Below are 14,430 nucleotides of genomic sequence, written 5' to 3' on the forward strand. Positions count from 1 at the left end.
ATTATGATTTTTTGGCATTTTTAAAAATTCTAATTGATACTTCACTAAAACAGGTTTCAGAGTAGCAGCTGTGTTAGTCTGTATCCGCAAAAAGAAAAGGAGTACTTGTGGCACCTTAGAGACTAACAAATCTATTTGAGCATAAGCTTTCGTGAGCTACAGCTCACTTGAAATCATGGTGGAATTCCTCAAGGGCTTCTTTTCCATGGATCCAGATGAAGATGATGTCATCAGTGTAGCGCAAGTAGAGTAGGGGCATTAGGGGATGAGAGCTGAGGAAGCGTTGTTCTAAGTCAGCCATAAAAATAATGCCATACTGTGGGGCCATGCGGGTACGCATAGCAGTGCTGCTGATTTGAAGGTATACATTGTCCCCAAATGTGAAATAGTTATGGGTGACAAAGTCACCCACAAAGTCACAAAGTTCAGCCACCAGGTTTGCCGTGACATTATTGGGCATACTATTCCTGATGGCTTGTAGTCCATCTTTGTGTGGAATGTTGGTGTAGAGGGCTTCTATATCCAAAGCCCGTTGCCAACTGTGTCCACATATCTATTCAGGGGACATCATCATAGGGCCTAATCACATCAGCCACACTATATGAGGCTCGTTCACCTGTACATCTACAAATGTGATATATGCCACCATGTGCCAGCAATACCCCTCTGCCATGTACATTGGCCAAACCAGACAGTCTCTACGTAAAAGAATAAATGGACATAAATCAGACGTCAAGAATTATAACATTCAAAAACCAGTTGGAGAACACTTCAATCTCTCTGGTCACTCGATTACAGACATAAAAGTCGCAATTCCTCAACAAAAAACTTCAAAAACAGATTCCAACGAGAGACTGCTGAATTGGAATTCATTTGCAAACTGGACACCATTAAATTAGGCTTGAATAAAGACTGGGAGTGAATGTGTCATTACACAAAGTAAAACTATTTCCCCATGTTTATTTTTCCCCCCTATTGTTCCTCAGACGTTCTTGTCAACTATTGGAAATGGCCCACCTTGATTATCACTACAAAAGATTTTTTTCCTCTCCTGCTGGTAATAGCTCACCTTGCCTGATCACTCTCATTACAGTGTGTATGGTAACACCCATTGTTTCCATGTTCTCTGTGTATATAAAATCTCCCCCCTGTATTTTCCACTGCATGCATCTGAAGAAGGGAGCTGTAGCTCACGAAAGCTTATGCTCAAATAAATTTGTTAGTCTCTAAGGTGCCACAAGTACTCCTTTTCTTTTTGGCAGGAGTAGTTGTTTTAGCAGACTATCCCCAACTATCATACCTACCTGTACTTGGCAAGTTTAATTATCTGGCTAGTGGACGTCTATTAATATAGACCCTAACTTAATATAATCAGCAACTGAATGATTTTATAAATATGCTGGACTGCTTATTGGCTGAGCTTGCAAAGGCCTTACACTCAATTTGACAGCATTTTTCTGTTAGCCTGTCAGTATATCCATCTGTCTGTAACATGATTGTCTTTGAATGCCCCATCCAATCAATTCCAAAATTTCAGGTAATGTTCTAGGTATTAATGGCCTGAACCCTACTGATTTTGGGGAAAATTGGAAAATCTAAATGGGAGGCACATGAAGCCCCTCCTGAGCACAGCTACAGACTCAAGCACCTTAACAACTGTCTATAGATCAAAGAACTGGTTGATGACACCCATTAACACCTTCCAACATAACAGTATCCATCTAATCTGTGCTCATCCTCCCAATAGAGTTTAACATGTGAGCCTGTGAATGACTTCACTCCCAGACAGAAAGAAGAATAGTGGGGAGGGAGAATGTATGGAATGCCATGGGAGAAAGGGGCATGCAGGGGTGGGGGAATGGGACACAAAGTCTTTGGCATGGAGGGGAGGTGGAAGTAGGAGGCAGAGCCCTTGGAATGGTAGAGAAGAGGAAAATGGGGGAGTAATGAGAATTCAGTGTCCCTGCCATGGGGAAGAAGAGACACTGCTGTAGGGAGAGAGGGAAACGGGATAACACGTACAGCCCCTGACCTGGGGAACAAGGAAGTCAGAGAGAACCCCTATCATGGAGGGGAATGGAGGACACAAAGGGGTGGTGAGAACAGCGGTGTACACAGAGCCACTAGTATGGGAGGGGAGAATGTGGGACCCTGCTATAGGAAGATGAGGGGGGCATACAATCCCTAGCAGGAGAGAATGTGGGGGCAGCTGCAGGAAATTCCTAAAAAAATGGGGGATGGGAGGATGGCACACAGGGAGCTTGTGTGGGGGTGCAGGAAACAGAGGAATTCAAAGAACCTCTGGGGTGTGCAATAAGCTTTGTCTGCACAAGCTATGAAGTGTACAAGCTCCTACTTTGATTCCTAGAACATTTCTTCATCATCAACTCCAGCACAAAGGTAAATGAGAGGCACTGGGCATAGTCTGAAACATCAAGAACAGTTTCAGTTGCTATTCAGTCCTGAGCACTGATGATAAAAAAGTTATGAATAAAAGCAAGAGCTGGAGGAAAAAATAATATGAAAAAGGAATTATTTAAAATATTAAAGTAACTAACCAGAAACTGCCTGTGAAGAAAAATCACAGCAGGTGACACCAAGATCATGTCCTTTTTCATTATACAAGCACCTCATTTTATCATCCCAAATGGTTAAATCTCCACATGATGATCCAGTGACAAAGAGATATCCATTAGGAGAAAACGCACATGCCACCAAGGAACCATCCTTAACACTCCCAGATCTGAAAAGCAAGAGAATAAAGGACTGAGTTTAGGGAATGTAATACTCTGAAATGTTGATCTCTAACTGTCGTACGATATAGAAAAAATAGTGAAAAACTGAACTGTTTCTAAATATGGAGCTTAAAAAGCATAATAAAAAAGGACAGAAGGTAACAAACTGTGCAAACAGATGTGAAATAAGCACATATATAACATATGCACAGCAATTTGCTCTCTGACCACAGAAGAAGAAAAGGAGATGTTACCCCAAGGCAATATTCTGATTCAGTAATAAAATGAGTCCTGAACTAAAGCCCACCTCATGGATTTAGTATTCCCAAGAGGAGGATACTGAGCAAATTACAACTCAGACATTTATCTAAATCAAAGATTAACATGCAACCATCACAACAGAGACTTAAATATACATAAACAGAAAATCACATTTATGAACTAGATAAATTTCAATCTGTCAAATCTGGGTTTTACTCCTCCAAAAACTAAAGCATAGATCCATATTATGTGTCTAAGAGACTAATATTTTCCAGTTTAGGACATGGGGCTATTTCTGAACAGCAGAAAATGTCTGAAAGAACTGATTTCTATTTTTTTAATCTCTTTTAAACAAAGTCAGTCTGAAGGATTTTCTTTTTTTTAAATTATTCTCAGGCTGAGGTTTTGTATTCCAAGTTTTAGTTAGGAACGAATTTGTACAATTTGCTTAAAAAATATCTCTATCAAAATAGGAGTTTAGAGTGGATATGCAGGTTTGTTTTGCCTTCTTTCTAATGTCCAGCCATTAGCTCATATTTAATTAGTGGAGTGTCCGATCAACTGGTTGCACTCGGTGGGCCTACCTGATCCAAAGCCCAATGAAGTCAATGGAAAGTCTCTCATTGGCTTCCATGCTCCCTAGAACAGGCTCCAAGTTGGAAAATGATGGACCACAAGCAACAATTCTATCCCATGAGACAAAATTCAGTCTATCCATCTATTCGGTATGGATTACTGTATTGTGGGATAGTTGGTGGTTTTCTTTTGTGGATAACATTTTTAATTATTTTCAGAAGTGCCAAGAGTTAGGCATCTCTTGTGGTTTTACAAATATAATCAATGAAATGGCACTTCTCTCTCTAAACACAGACGTAAGAGCTACACTAAGCTATTCTTACCTAAAAGGAACACTTGTGTGTGTATGTATGTATATATATCTCTTCCTACTGTATTTTCCACTGCATGCATCCGATGAAGTGGGTTTTAGCCCACGAAAGCTAATGCTCAAATAAATTTGTTAGTCTCTAAGGTGCCACAAGTACTCCTCGTTATTTTTACTGCTACAGACTAACATGGCTACCACTATTAAACCTTTTTCCATATTATATCCTTAACCGTAGCATCATGAATACTAACACAAATACACTTTTCCCCCCCCACCTCTTTACAACTGCCATTCACTTTTCTCAATGCCAGCTAAAACTGAGACACCCTTCCTTCCTCCAGGAAAAGATTTAGTGAACTGTTTCTTTGCAAATGCTTATATCACTTACTGGATCTTTTCTGAGGGACAGTAACTTAGTCATAACGATGGATACAAATCAGTTACACATACAGCATTCAAGGTGTGGTAATTTAAAGGTAAAGCAAAACAGTTGATAAAAGAGTTACCTTTTTCGTAACTGGTGTTTTTCAAGATGTGTTGCTCATGTTCATTCCCGTTAGGTGTGTGTGCTCAACACATGCACCGGTGCCCAAAATTTTTCCCTCAGCAGTATCCGTAGGGGAGCAGCTCTGGTGCCCTCTGGAGTGGCGTCCGCATGGCCCGGTATAAGGGGCACCAGCGGCTCCCCCCACCCTCAGTTCCTTCTTGTCGGGAACTTCGACAGTGGGGAAGGAGGGTGGGTCGTGGAATGGACACGACCAACATATCTCAAAGAACACCAGTTATGAAAAAGGTAACTGCTTGCTCACGTCCATTCATGTTAGGTGACTCTCAAGCAGTACCACCGGAGGCGGGTAGGAGTTTATGGACATGAAGACTGTAACACAGCTCTGCCAAACCCAGTGTCATCTCTTGCCTGCTGTGTGATGGCAGAGTGTGGCATGTACGTATGCACCGAAGACCATGTCGTGGCCTTGCAAATGTCCTGGATAGGAATGTGTGCCAAGAAGGCCGCTGAGGATGCTTGAGCTCTTGTTGAATGGGTCTTCACAATAGGCGGCCGTTGGACCCGTGGCTGCTCATAACAGCCCTGGATGCAGGTAGTAATCCAGTTGGAGATCTTCTGAGAGGATACCGGCAGGCTCTTAATCCTATCTGTTGTTGTGATGAAGAGCTGGGTTGACCTGCGGAAGGGTTTGGTACATTTCACGTAGAACACCAAGGCACGCAGAACATCCAGGGTGTGCAACTGCCTCTCCTCAGTAGACAAGTGCAGCTTAGGACAGAACACCAGAAGAAAGATGTCCTGATTGACATGGAAAGAGGACACCACCTTTGGCAGAAAGGTTGGATGGGGTCGCAGATGAATCTTGTCCTTGAAGAATACCGTATATGGTGGCTCCGAGGTCAGGGCTTTCAACTCCGACACTTGTCTGGCCAATATAATTGCTACAAGGAAGGCAACTTTCAACAACAGGTAGGAGAGGGGACAAGAGCCCATAGGCTCGAAGGGCAGGCGTGTGAGCCTGGTGAGGATCAGATTGAGGTCCCATTGAGGGACCGGGTTCCGAACCAGTGGGAAGAGCCTCCCCAGGTCCATTAGGAACCTGACCAACATTTAGTGCGAGAAGACAGATTTCCCCTGTACACTTGGGTGAAAAGCCGAGATGGCTGCTAGATGCAACTTAAGAGAAGACAGGGCTTGGCCCTTGGTTCTTTAGGTGGAGCAGGTAGTCTAGGATAGACTGCAAGGGTGAACACATCTGAGAGATGCTATGTTCCGATGTCCAGTGGGAGAACCTCTTCCACTTTGCCATGTAAGTCACTCTAATGGAAGGCTTTCTACTCTCCAGGCTGTACCTGACCAGAGCAGCTCCATTCCTCTGGATTCAGCCACATAGCATCCATGCCGCGAGGCAGAGGGAGGCAAGGCTTGGAAGTAGACAGGCCGTGATCCTGCGACGGGAGGTCCAGGCAGTTGGGTAGCGACCAGGGGCAGCTACTGCCAGATCCATCACTGTGCTGAACCAGTGTTGGCCCAGCCACGCTGGGGCAATCATGATGACCCGTGCTCTATCCCTCTTGATCTTTGACAGGACCCTACTAATTAGCAGAATCAGTGGAACGCATACATCAGGTCTCTTGACCACGACAGGAGCAGAACTGATGACACTTCCTGTTCCATATGGTGGCAAATAAGTCCACTCGGAGAGTTCCCCACCTCTGGAAGAGTCTGGACTACCTCCGGATGGAACAACCACTCATAATAAGAGATGAAGGACCTGCTAAGGCGATCTACAAGTGTATTCTTCATGCCGGGGAGGTGGTAGACCTCCAGGTGGATCGCAAGCTGAATGCAGAAGTCTCACAGACAGAGTGCCTCTTGGCAGAGAGCTGACGAGCACGCTCCCCCTCGCCTGTTGATGTAGAACATTGAGGCCATGTTGTTCGTCAGCACCCATACCCTTTGCCCATGAGGTGCAGCAGGAAGACCCCAGAAACCAATCAGACTGCCCTGAGCTCTTTGACGTTTATGTGCAATGCCAGCTTCTCTGGGGACCATGTCCCTTGGGTCCGCATCTTGCCGAGGTGCGCCCCCCAACCAAGGTTGGAGGCATCGGAAATCAGGGAGACTAAGAGGCATGGATTGTCTAATGGTACTCCACATAAGACCGCGCTCGATCAATCAACCACCTCAGAAAAGTAAGTAACTTTGGTGGAATCGTGATGACCCTGTCTAGGTGATCTTTGGATGGGGAATAGACTGTTGTGGGCCAGTGCTGGAGGGCCGAAGCCTGAGCCTCACGTGGCGAACAATGTAAGTTCACACTGCCATGTGGCCTAGTAGCAGACCCAGGCCGTGGTGAGAGGGAACACAGAGAGTCTGGTGAGGAGATTCACAATATGCCGGAACCTGTCTTGGAGGAGGAAAGGGGACAGAGCAGAAAGGCTCTTGAACAGATGGAGTTGAGTACTGCTCTGATGAACTCTATCCTCTGTCCTGGAAGTAATGTTGATTTTTCCTCGTTTATTAACAGGCACATGCTTGCACTGTGACATTGGACTAGACCTGGAGCAGCCACCTGGAGCAGCCAGTGGTCAAAATACAGATTTACCTGAATACCTTACATCTGAGGTAAGCCGCCACCACTGACATACGCTTGGTAAACAACCTCAGTGCCGCTGCCAGCCCAAATGGGAGCACCGCAAACTGGTAGTGAGCGGAGCCTATCATGAAATGGAGAAAGCATCTGTGCCCATCAAATATCGCTATGTGGAAATATGCATCCTTCAAATCGAGGGCAGTACCAGTCTCCTGGATCCAGGAAAGCGATGATGGAGGCCAGGGAGACCATGCGGAACTTCAGCTTCTTGAGATATCTGTTGAGGTCTTGCAGGTCCAGAATGGGTCATGGACCCCCTTTGGCCTTTGGAATCAGAAATGAATGGGAGTAAAACCCATTGCCCCTGTGGTGTAGAGGGACTTCCTCCACAGTTCCCACCGGCAAAAGGCCTTGTACCTCTTGCCAGAGCAGGCTCTGGTGAGAGGGGTCCCTGAAGAGGGACAGGGAAGGAGTGGTGAGGGGGGTGAGAAAAACTGGAGGACATAACCCTGAGCCACAGTACTTAGGACCCATTGGTCCATAGTTATAAAAGCTCAAGCAAGGAGGAAAGGGGACAGGTGGTTGAAGAAACAGTGGGAAACAGAATTGGACAAATAGGTTTGCCGAAGCAAGGAACATTCCAGCACCGTCACTGGCGGTAAGAAAGAACTGAGGGTGGGGGGAGCCGGCGTTGCACCTTATACCACTACAGAGGGCGCCAGAGCCAGTCTCCTATGGATACAACGAGGGAAAAACTTCCAGCACTGGTGCATGTGGCGAGCACACAAACCTAAGGTGAATGGACATGAGCAAGCATTTGAAGAAGAATTAAGGCTATCAAAAGGCTTAAGAAAACTGCATTAGGGCTTCTAGATATGGAGGTTTAATAATAAAATAATAATGAATAATACTTTGCACTCTAATAGCATCTTCACAAGACTTTATGAAGTTAAGTGTACCAAAGACAAACTAAAAGGTAATCCAGTCACACACACAGACTTGATTAAGATTTTTCTGTTTCCCTTGCAGCAGTTAATGACAGAACACCTAAAACTGTGTGGGAGAGGCATTCTTTTCTCTACTCTCCTTTAACCATTAGCAATAGCATCAAATGCTGCAGGAGAAACAAAGGACCAAAGACCTTGCATTTGACAGGTAATTAAAGGATGAAATTATTTTCAGCTATTTTTCTCTAAGCTATATTTCTTTGTAATTTTAACTGCATATATTAGGCCCCATTTTTATAAAGGTTTGAGATCAATGCGCATTTGTGTGTATGCCAATGCCTAATTTGAGAATGCAACTGCACACAGTCGCAAAAAAAAGGCAGTTGCAATAAAAGTCACACAAGCAGTTGGCCCTCCCCTCCAGGCCTTAAAGTTGAATCTGCAAAGGCAAAAAAAATGGGCTTTTGTTCTTTTTTGCCTCTTTATGATTTGTAAAAGCAGCCTACAAGGGAGTTTTTTGTTTGACTTTAAATTGTTTGGATTGCTTTTTACATTATAAATTCAGCTTGAAAGACACTGATGACTGGAGAAAGCACAATGGTGACATCATATACGTTAAGAGTATGAAAGTAATTGAGAAGGGAAAGGATTTTTAGTGATAATGTTTTTAACTGGTTTTGTTAACATCTTCTTAACTTCTGAATAAATTAAACTTTTATTAAAAATTCAGTGCTTTCATCCTTCACAGCTCACAACAAACATGCTCTGAGCTCTCTCACTGGTCTGCTGAGCAAAATGAGATTTGACATTCCTAATTTTTCTAAGTTATAAGCAATTTAAAAAAAACCCACACTCTTCAAGCCTTCTGTATGCATTATAAAGAAGCAAGAAATGGCTTAAGCCCACTTTAAAAAAAAATGTATATGTCAACCTTTACATGTATAGGATTTCAGACATTTAAAAAAATATTCAGTTTTGTTAAATTTTCCAATTCACCTCTAAGTCACTATGACGAAGGCAACAGGAAGCTAATCCACTCATGCAGTAACACTTCTACAACAGGTAAAAGACAGGTTTTGCCTACACAAGCTGCTAATTCACTCATCTTGCTGTCCAGAAGCAGCAGAATGTTAATTAAATGTTCTCCAGGTACCCTTCTTTTCACAAAAAGCCCTAAGAAATTTGCTAAACCCACAGGGCTTTTTAGTGCAAAAACAGGAAGAACTATTCAGGACAATGAAGAAATAAAGGAAGCCTTTATTAAATTTTTAACTCCAGGGTCAAAACTTGCAGTCCCTCTCTAAATTCAAACAACAATTTCACGAAGTACAGGATTTAGCCCAGAAAGTTAATTATCGATATCTCTGGACAAACTGGATAAATCCTCAAAAAAATCTTTTAAAAAAATGTACATTTCACTGTAAACAGAATCACTGAAATAAAGGCCATTTCCCATCCTTATTTTTGTAAATAATTATTTGCTAGTGAATAGCAAGCCAAATCCTATCCCCACATCCCTTACAGACTTCAGTGTGAGTTTTAGATGTAGAAAGAAGAAAAGAAGGATCAGGTCTGCTATTTGTACCATTCAACTTAATTCAATCGAAGTATACGTTCTACAAGTGGTAATTGGGAGGGATAGCCATCCTTTGATGGCCAAAAATCTGGGGTTTCACCTCTGAAAAGGATTATAACCCTTCAACCCTAGATAAAAAAAACAACATCAATCCACAATAAAACTGGAACACTATTCTATAAGCAAAAGATAGAAGGCAGTGGGAGGAGATAAATCGTGGACATTTTAAATATATTGCTTACAAAATAACCTTTTTCAGCTTCATTTGTGCAATAAACTATAATACAATACAGCATACCATTATACTATGTATGTTTAGAACTAGATTTTAATCTGAGTTATGCAGTACAATACCAAAGGGGTAATACACAAGCATACATTTCCTAAAGTGTATTCTACTCTCACAAGTAAAAAGGTATGAAAAGTGTATAAGTAAACTACTAACTTACGACAATACACTAATGGAATAAACAAAAGGAATTTTTATTATTATTTTCTAAATAAATGTAATATGTTGACTATCTCATTAATCAAATCTGACACAGCCCCAATTTGTAGTCTCATTGTCCCTTTTTCCCAGTTGCCATGAATCAATTCTATTGAAGGAGTGTGATGTATGCAATAAATGACAAGTCCTGATCACAAAGGAATCAGGATTTGGCCCTAGAAGAGCTGGGCTAAAACAGTTAAACCAAATACTGCATATCCAAGATGCCATCTAATTTTTCATACTAACCAAATATAGCTGTTGCATTTGAAGTGTTGAGATTTTATCCATCTTAGTTCCATCTTCCATACCTCTATGGGCCCAATTTCCTCTTCTCTGAGTTAGACAATGTGGTGGTAAAAATGCACTATCCATGTCTACAGTACAATTTCCATCATAGACATACTACCAGTGGAGTAGTATACTGGTGAATTATATTTTTGCCAGTTTTCAGAGTAGCAGCCGTGTTAGTCTGTATTCGCAAAAAGAAAAGGAGTACTGGTGGCACCTTAGAGACTAACAAATTTATTAGAGCATAAGCTTTCGTGAGCTACAGCTCACTTCATCGGATGCATTTGGTGGAAAAAACAGAGGAGAGATTTATATACACACACACAGAGAACATGAAACAATGGGTTTATCATACACACTGTAAGGAGAGTGATCACTTAAGATAAGCCATCACCAGCAGCAGGAGGGGGGGAAAGGAGGAAAACCTTTCATGGTGACAAGCAAGGTAGGCTAATTCCAGCAGTAACAAGAATATCAGAGGAACAGTGGGGGGTGGGGTGGGAGGGAGAAATACCATGGGGAAATAGTTTTACTTTGTGTAATGACTCATCCATTCCCAGTCTCTATTCAAGCCTAAGTTAATTGTATCCAGTTTGCAAATTAATTCCAATTCAGCAGTCTCTCGTTGGAGTCTGTTTTTGAAGCTTTTTTGTTGAAGTATAGCCACTCTTAGGTCTGTGATCGAGTGACCAGAGAGATTGAAGTGTTCTCCAACTGGTTTTTGAATGTTATAATTCTTGACGTCTGATTTATGTCCATTCATTCTTTTACGTAGAGACTGTCCAGTTTGGCCAATGTACATGGCAGAGGGGCATTGCTGGCACATGATGGCATATATCACATTGGTAGATGCGCAGGTGAACGAGCCTCATATAGTGTGGCTGATGTGATTAGGCCCTATGATGGTATCCCCTGAATAGATATGTGGACAGAGTTGGCAACGGGCTTTGTTGCAAGGATAGGTTCCTGGGTTAGTGGTTCTGTTGTGTGGTGTGTGGTTGCTGGTGAGTATTTGCTTCAGATTGGGGGGCTGTCTGTAAGCAAGGACTGGTCTGTCTCCCAAGATCTGTGAGAGTGATGGGTCATCCTTCAGGATAGGTTGTAGATCCTTGATGATGCGTTGGAGAGGTTTTAGTTGGGGGCTGAAGGTGATGGCTAGTGGCGTTCTGTTGTTTTCTTTGTTGGGCCTGTCCTGTAGTAGGTGACTTCTGGGTACTCTTCTGGCTCTGTCAATCTGTTTCTTCACTTCAGCAGGTGGGTATTGTAGTTGTAGGAATGCATGATAGATAAACCCATTGTTTCATGTTCTCTGTGTGTGTGTGTGTATATAAATCTCTCCTCTGTTTTTTCCACCAAATGCATCCGATGAAGTGAGCTGTAGCTCACGAAAGCTTATGCTCTAATAAATTTGTTAGTCTCTAAGGTGCCACCAGTACTCCTTTTATTTTTGCCAGTGTAAACAAGGCCTAAAGACTTGATCCTGAGAGGTGCTAACTACTACAGCTCTCAGTGAAGTCAGTAGGAGCTCAGCACCTTTGATGATCAGGCCATAAGAATGTTATATTTCCAAAATGCCTTCTTAGTTATTATCAGTAAAATTTGGTATTTACCTGTACAATTTCAATGACTGCACATTCCAAAGAACAATGCTACCATCAGCTGCACCAGAAACTAGGTAAGCAGAGTCAGGGGAAAATCGGCAGACTCTTACAGGGCTGCCACGAGGCTGCTTCAGCACTGCCAGCGTCTGACCATTATGAGTATTCCATAGCATCGTGGTACCATCTGTCGAACATGAAGCTAAAATATGTCCAGAAGGAGAAAAGCAGCAGCAGTGGACAGCATAAGTGTGACCTTTTAATGGTGAGTAGGGAAGTTCAGTAAAGTTGTTTAAAGAATAGAGGCGAATTGTTTTGTCCAGGGAGCAAGTAGCCAAGCAGGAAGAGGAGAGGGCACAGTAGTTGACATCATCACTGTGATCAGCTAAGGTGTGAATTAGTTTCACCATTGTATCTGCTTTAAACCAAGTTACCTGAAATTAAAAAAAAATTAATACAGTTAATACATTTATCTTAGTTCTTCTACTTTAAAAATGACATACGGATTGTTTCCATTCAACCAGCTAACCAAATAAATAAATAAATGTCCATTTCAAGAGAGTTTATTTTCATTCAAGGTTTATTTTTGCCTCCACTAAAGTCAATGGGAGCTATGCCACTGACTTCAACAAGAACATGATCAGGTCTTTATAAGTTAATTACAGGGTGAAAATTTAAGCATACAGTAAAAACTACATTTTGAAATAAATACAACAGCTGAGCCCAGTCTTTTTTTTAAAGGAAATGAGAGGAAATTAGTTTGAGACTACTCCAAAACATGTCTTAACATAATTAATTAATGCACAGAGTGGTTTCACAGTCTCCTTTACTGACATTCACATTCTCACTATGACTGAATCTGCTGCAAACTGGTTTAATAGGGCAAATGGGCATTGTAAAAGAAGCTGATCAATCTAATGATTTACCACACGTATGGCATGTTGAGAAGAAACACTTTTTACTTTATGGAATGAGATCCAAGTTTAAAATCAAGAGACCTTAATTAGGACCACCTCTGGAGTGGGTCAATTTATTTTCCTACACTACTTTTAAATGAAAAAGTGGATTAAAATTTATTTTCCATCACAGTAGGGTAGGCAAAATTGCACCAGGTCTGATATTAAATCATTTTCTCTAATTTGGAACTCTGTCTGGTTCCATACCATCTACATTCGCTCCATAGATGTCTATCATGAAATATGGCCCTTTGTTGTACCAAACTACATTTGCAGTAAGGTTGCATTTTATATAATAGAGATCAAAATCTGACATCTTTTATCACAATAGTTTATTATCTTGAATAAATGTATTACTGTACTTTATTAATCTGCCTGAAAAAGAACGTAAATTCCTGCAGGCTGTACTATGTTAACCTTTTGTAGTTTTATTTTCGTATTTATACACAATAGTACCTACAGCACTGGTGGGCAACCTGTGGCCCATCAGGGCAATCTGCTGGCGGGCTGCCAGATCATTTGTTTACATTTGCATGACTGCCCGCAGCTCCCAGTGGCCACAGATTGCTGTTCCCAGCCACTGGGAGCTGCGGGCAACCGTGGCAGCCTAACAGCGGATTACCCTGACGGGCCGCAGGTTGCTCACCATTGGCCTAGAGACCCCAATTAGGATAAGGGCTTCATTGTTCTAGGTAGCATATAAACAGAGTAAAAGTCAGTCTCTATCCCAAATAACTTACAAACTCGCTTAAAGGGAAACAGTAATAAGATAATGAATTTAATTGGCCCATTATATGTAGAAATAAATGGTTCTAAGGATATGGGGGGGGGTTAATATAAATAATTATATTTATATTTATTAGTTGGCTTCCTATGCTTAAGTTTTCTTAGTTCATTGAAAACAATTATGGCCAAATTTTTCAAAAGTGACCAGTGATTTTTAGCACCTCAGTTTTTCTGTGCCCAACTCGAGAGCCTTAAATGAGCCTGATTTTCAGTCACTTTTAAAAATCTTAGTGTTATTAATACTGGTCAATTTTATAGATACTCTACCTGTTTCTGATCTCATTTACTGAAGTCACTGATATTACAGCAGGATAAATGAGATCAGATTCAGGCCTAGTCCAGAATTTTTTGTATTAAAATGTGAATGAAACATTTTATGATAATGGTTATAAATTCACAGCATCCATCCACTCTTTTTATCCACTATGAACTCAATCACATGAGATGCTCAGCTACCTCAACTCCCACTGATATCCAGGGGAGTGGAGGTTAGTCGTCATAGGAAGGATCAGATCAGATGGCGCAGCTGTATCAACATTTTATTACGAAAAGAAAAAGAGTACTTGTGGCACCTTAGAGACTAACAAATTTATTTGAGCATAAGTTTTCATGAGCTACAGCTCACTTCAACGGATGCATTATTACAAAATGTTTTCTATCATACATCAGCCTCATCTTAGTGGTTAAAAGTCTTTTTTTTTTTTTTAAACTAGACTAACACATCCTGTCTGGTTTCTCCATATGACCTTTTTTACTCTTCTAAAGGGTTAGTTTTAAAATGATCAGTGGGTAAAGCTAATAAG

At 41.6% G+C, this 14,430-nt stretch overlaps 1 protein-coding gene across 8 annotated transcripts in view; it reads right to left on the minus strand.

The window, feature by feature from the left end:
* Window positions 1-14,430, minus strand: part of WDSUB1 (WD repeat, sterile alpha motif and U-box domain containing 1) — a 64,280-nt gene that overhangs the window by 46,603 nt on the left and 3,247 nt on the right. For 5 of the 8 annotated variants that reach the window (XR_005295633.2, XR_006277958.1, XM_038422136.2 and 2 more), the window contains 2 exons: window positions 11,898-12,319; window positions 2,559-2,743 (listed from right to left, as the gene is read on the minus strand). Coding sequence is in view for 6 of the 8 variants with exons in the window: in XM_038422136.2 (XP_038278064.1) it covers window positions 2,559-2,743; window positions 11,898-12,295 (583 nt within the window). In the remaining 2 variants the exon portion in view is untranslated. Of the gene's footprint in view, window positions 1-2,558; window positions 2,744-10,245; window positions 10,441-11,897; window positions 12,323-13,415; window positions 13,421-14,430 lie in introns of those variants that run through there. The other 3 variants (XM_043505158.1, XM_043505157.1, XM_038422137.2) reach the window with 3 other exon arrangements.

The sequence above is a fragment of the Dermochelys coriacea genome, chromosome 11, assembly GCF_009764565.3.
Source record: "Dermochelys coriacea isolate rDerCor1 chromosome 11, rDerCor1.pri.v4, whole genome shotgun sequence".
NCBI lineage: Eukaryota > Metazoa > Chordata > Testudines > Dermochelyidae > Dermochelys > Dermochelys coriacea.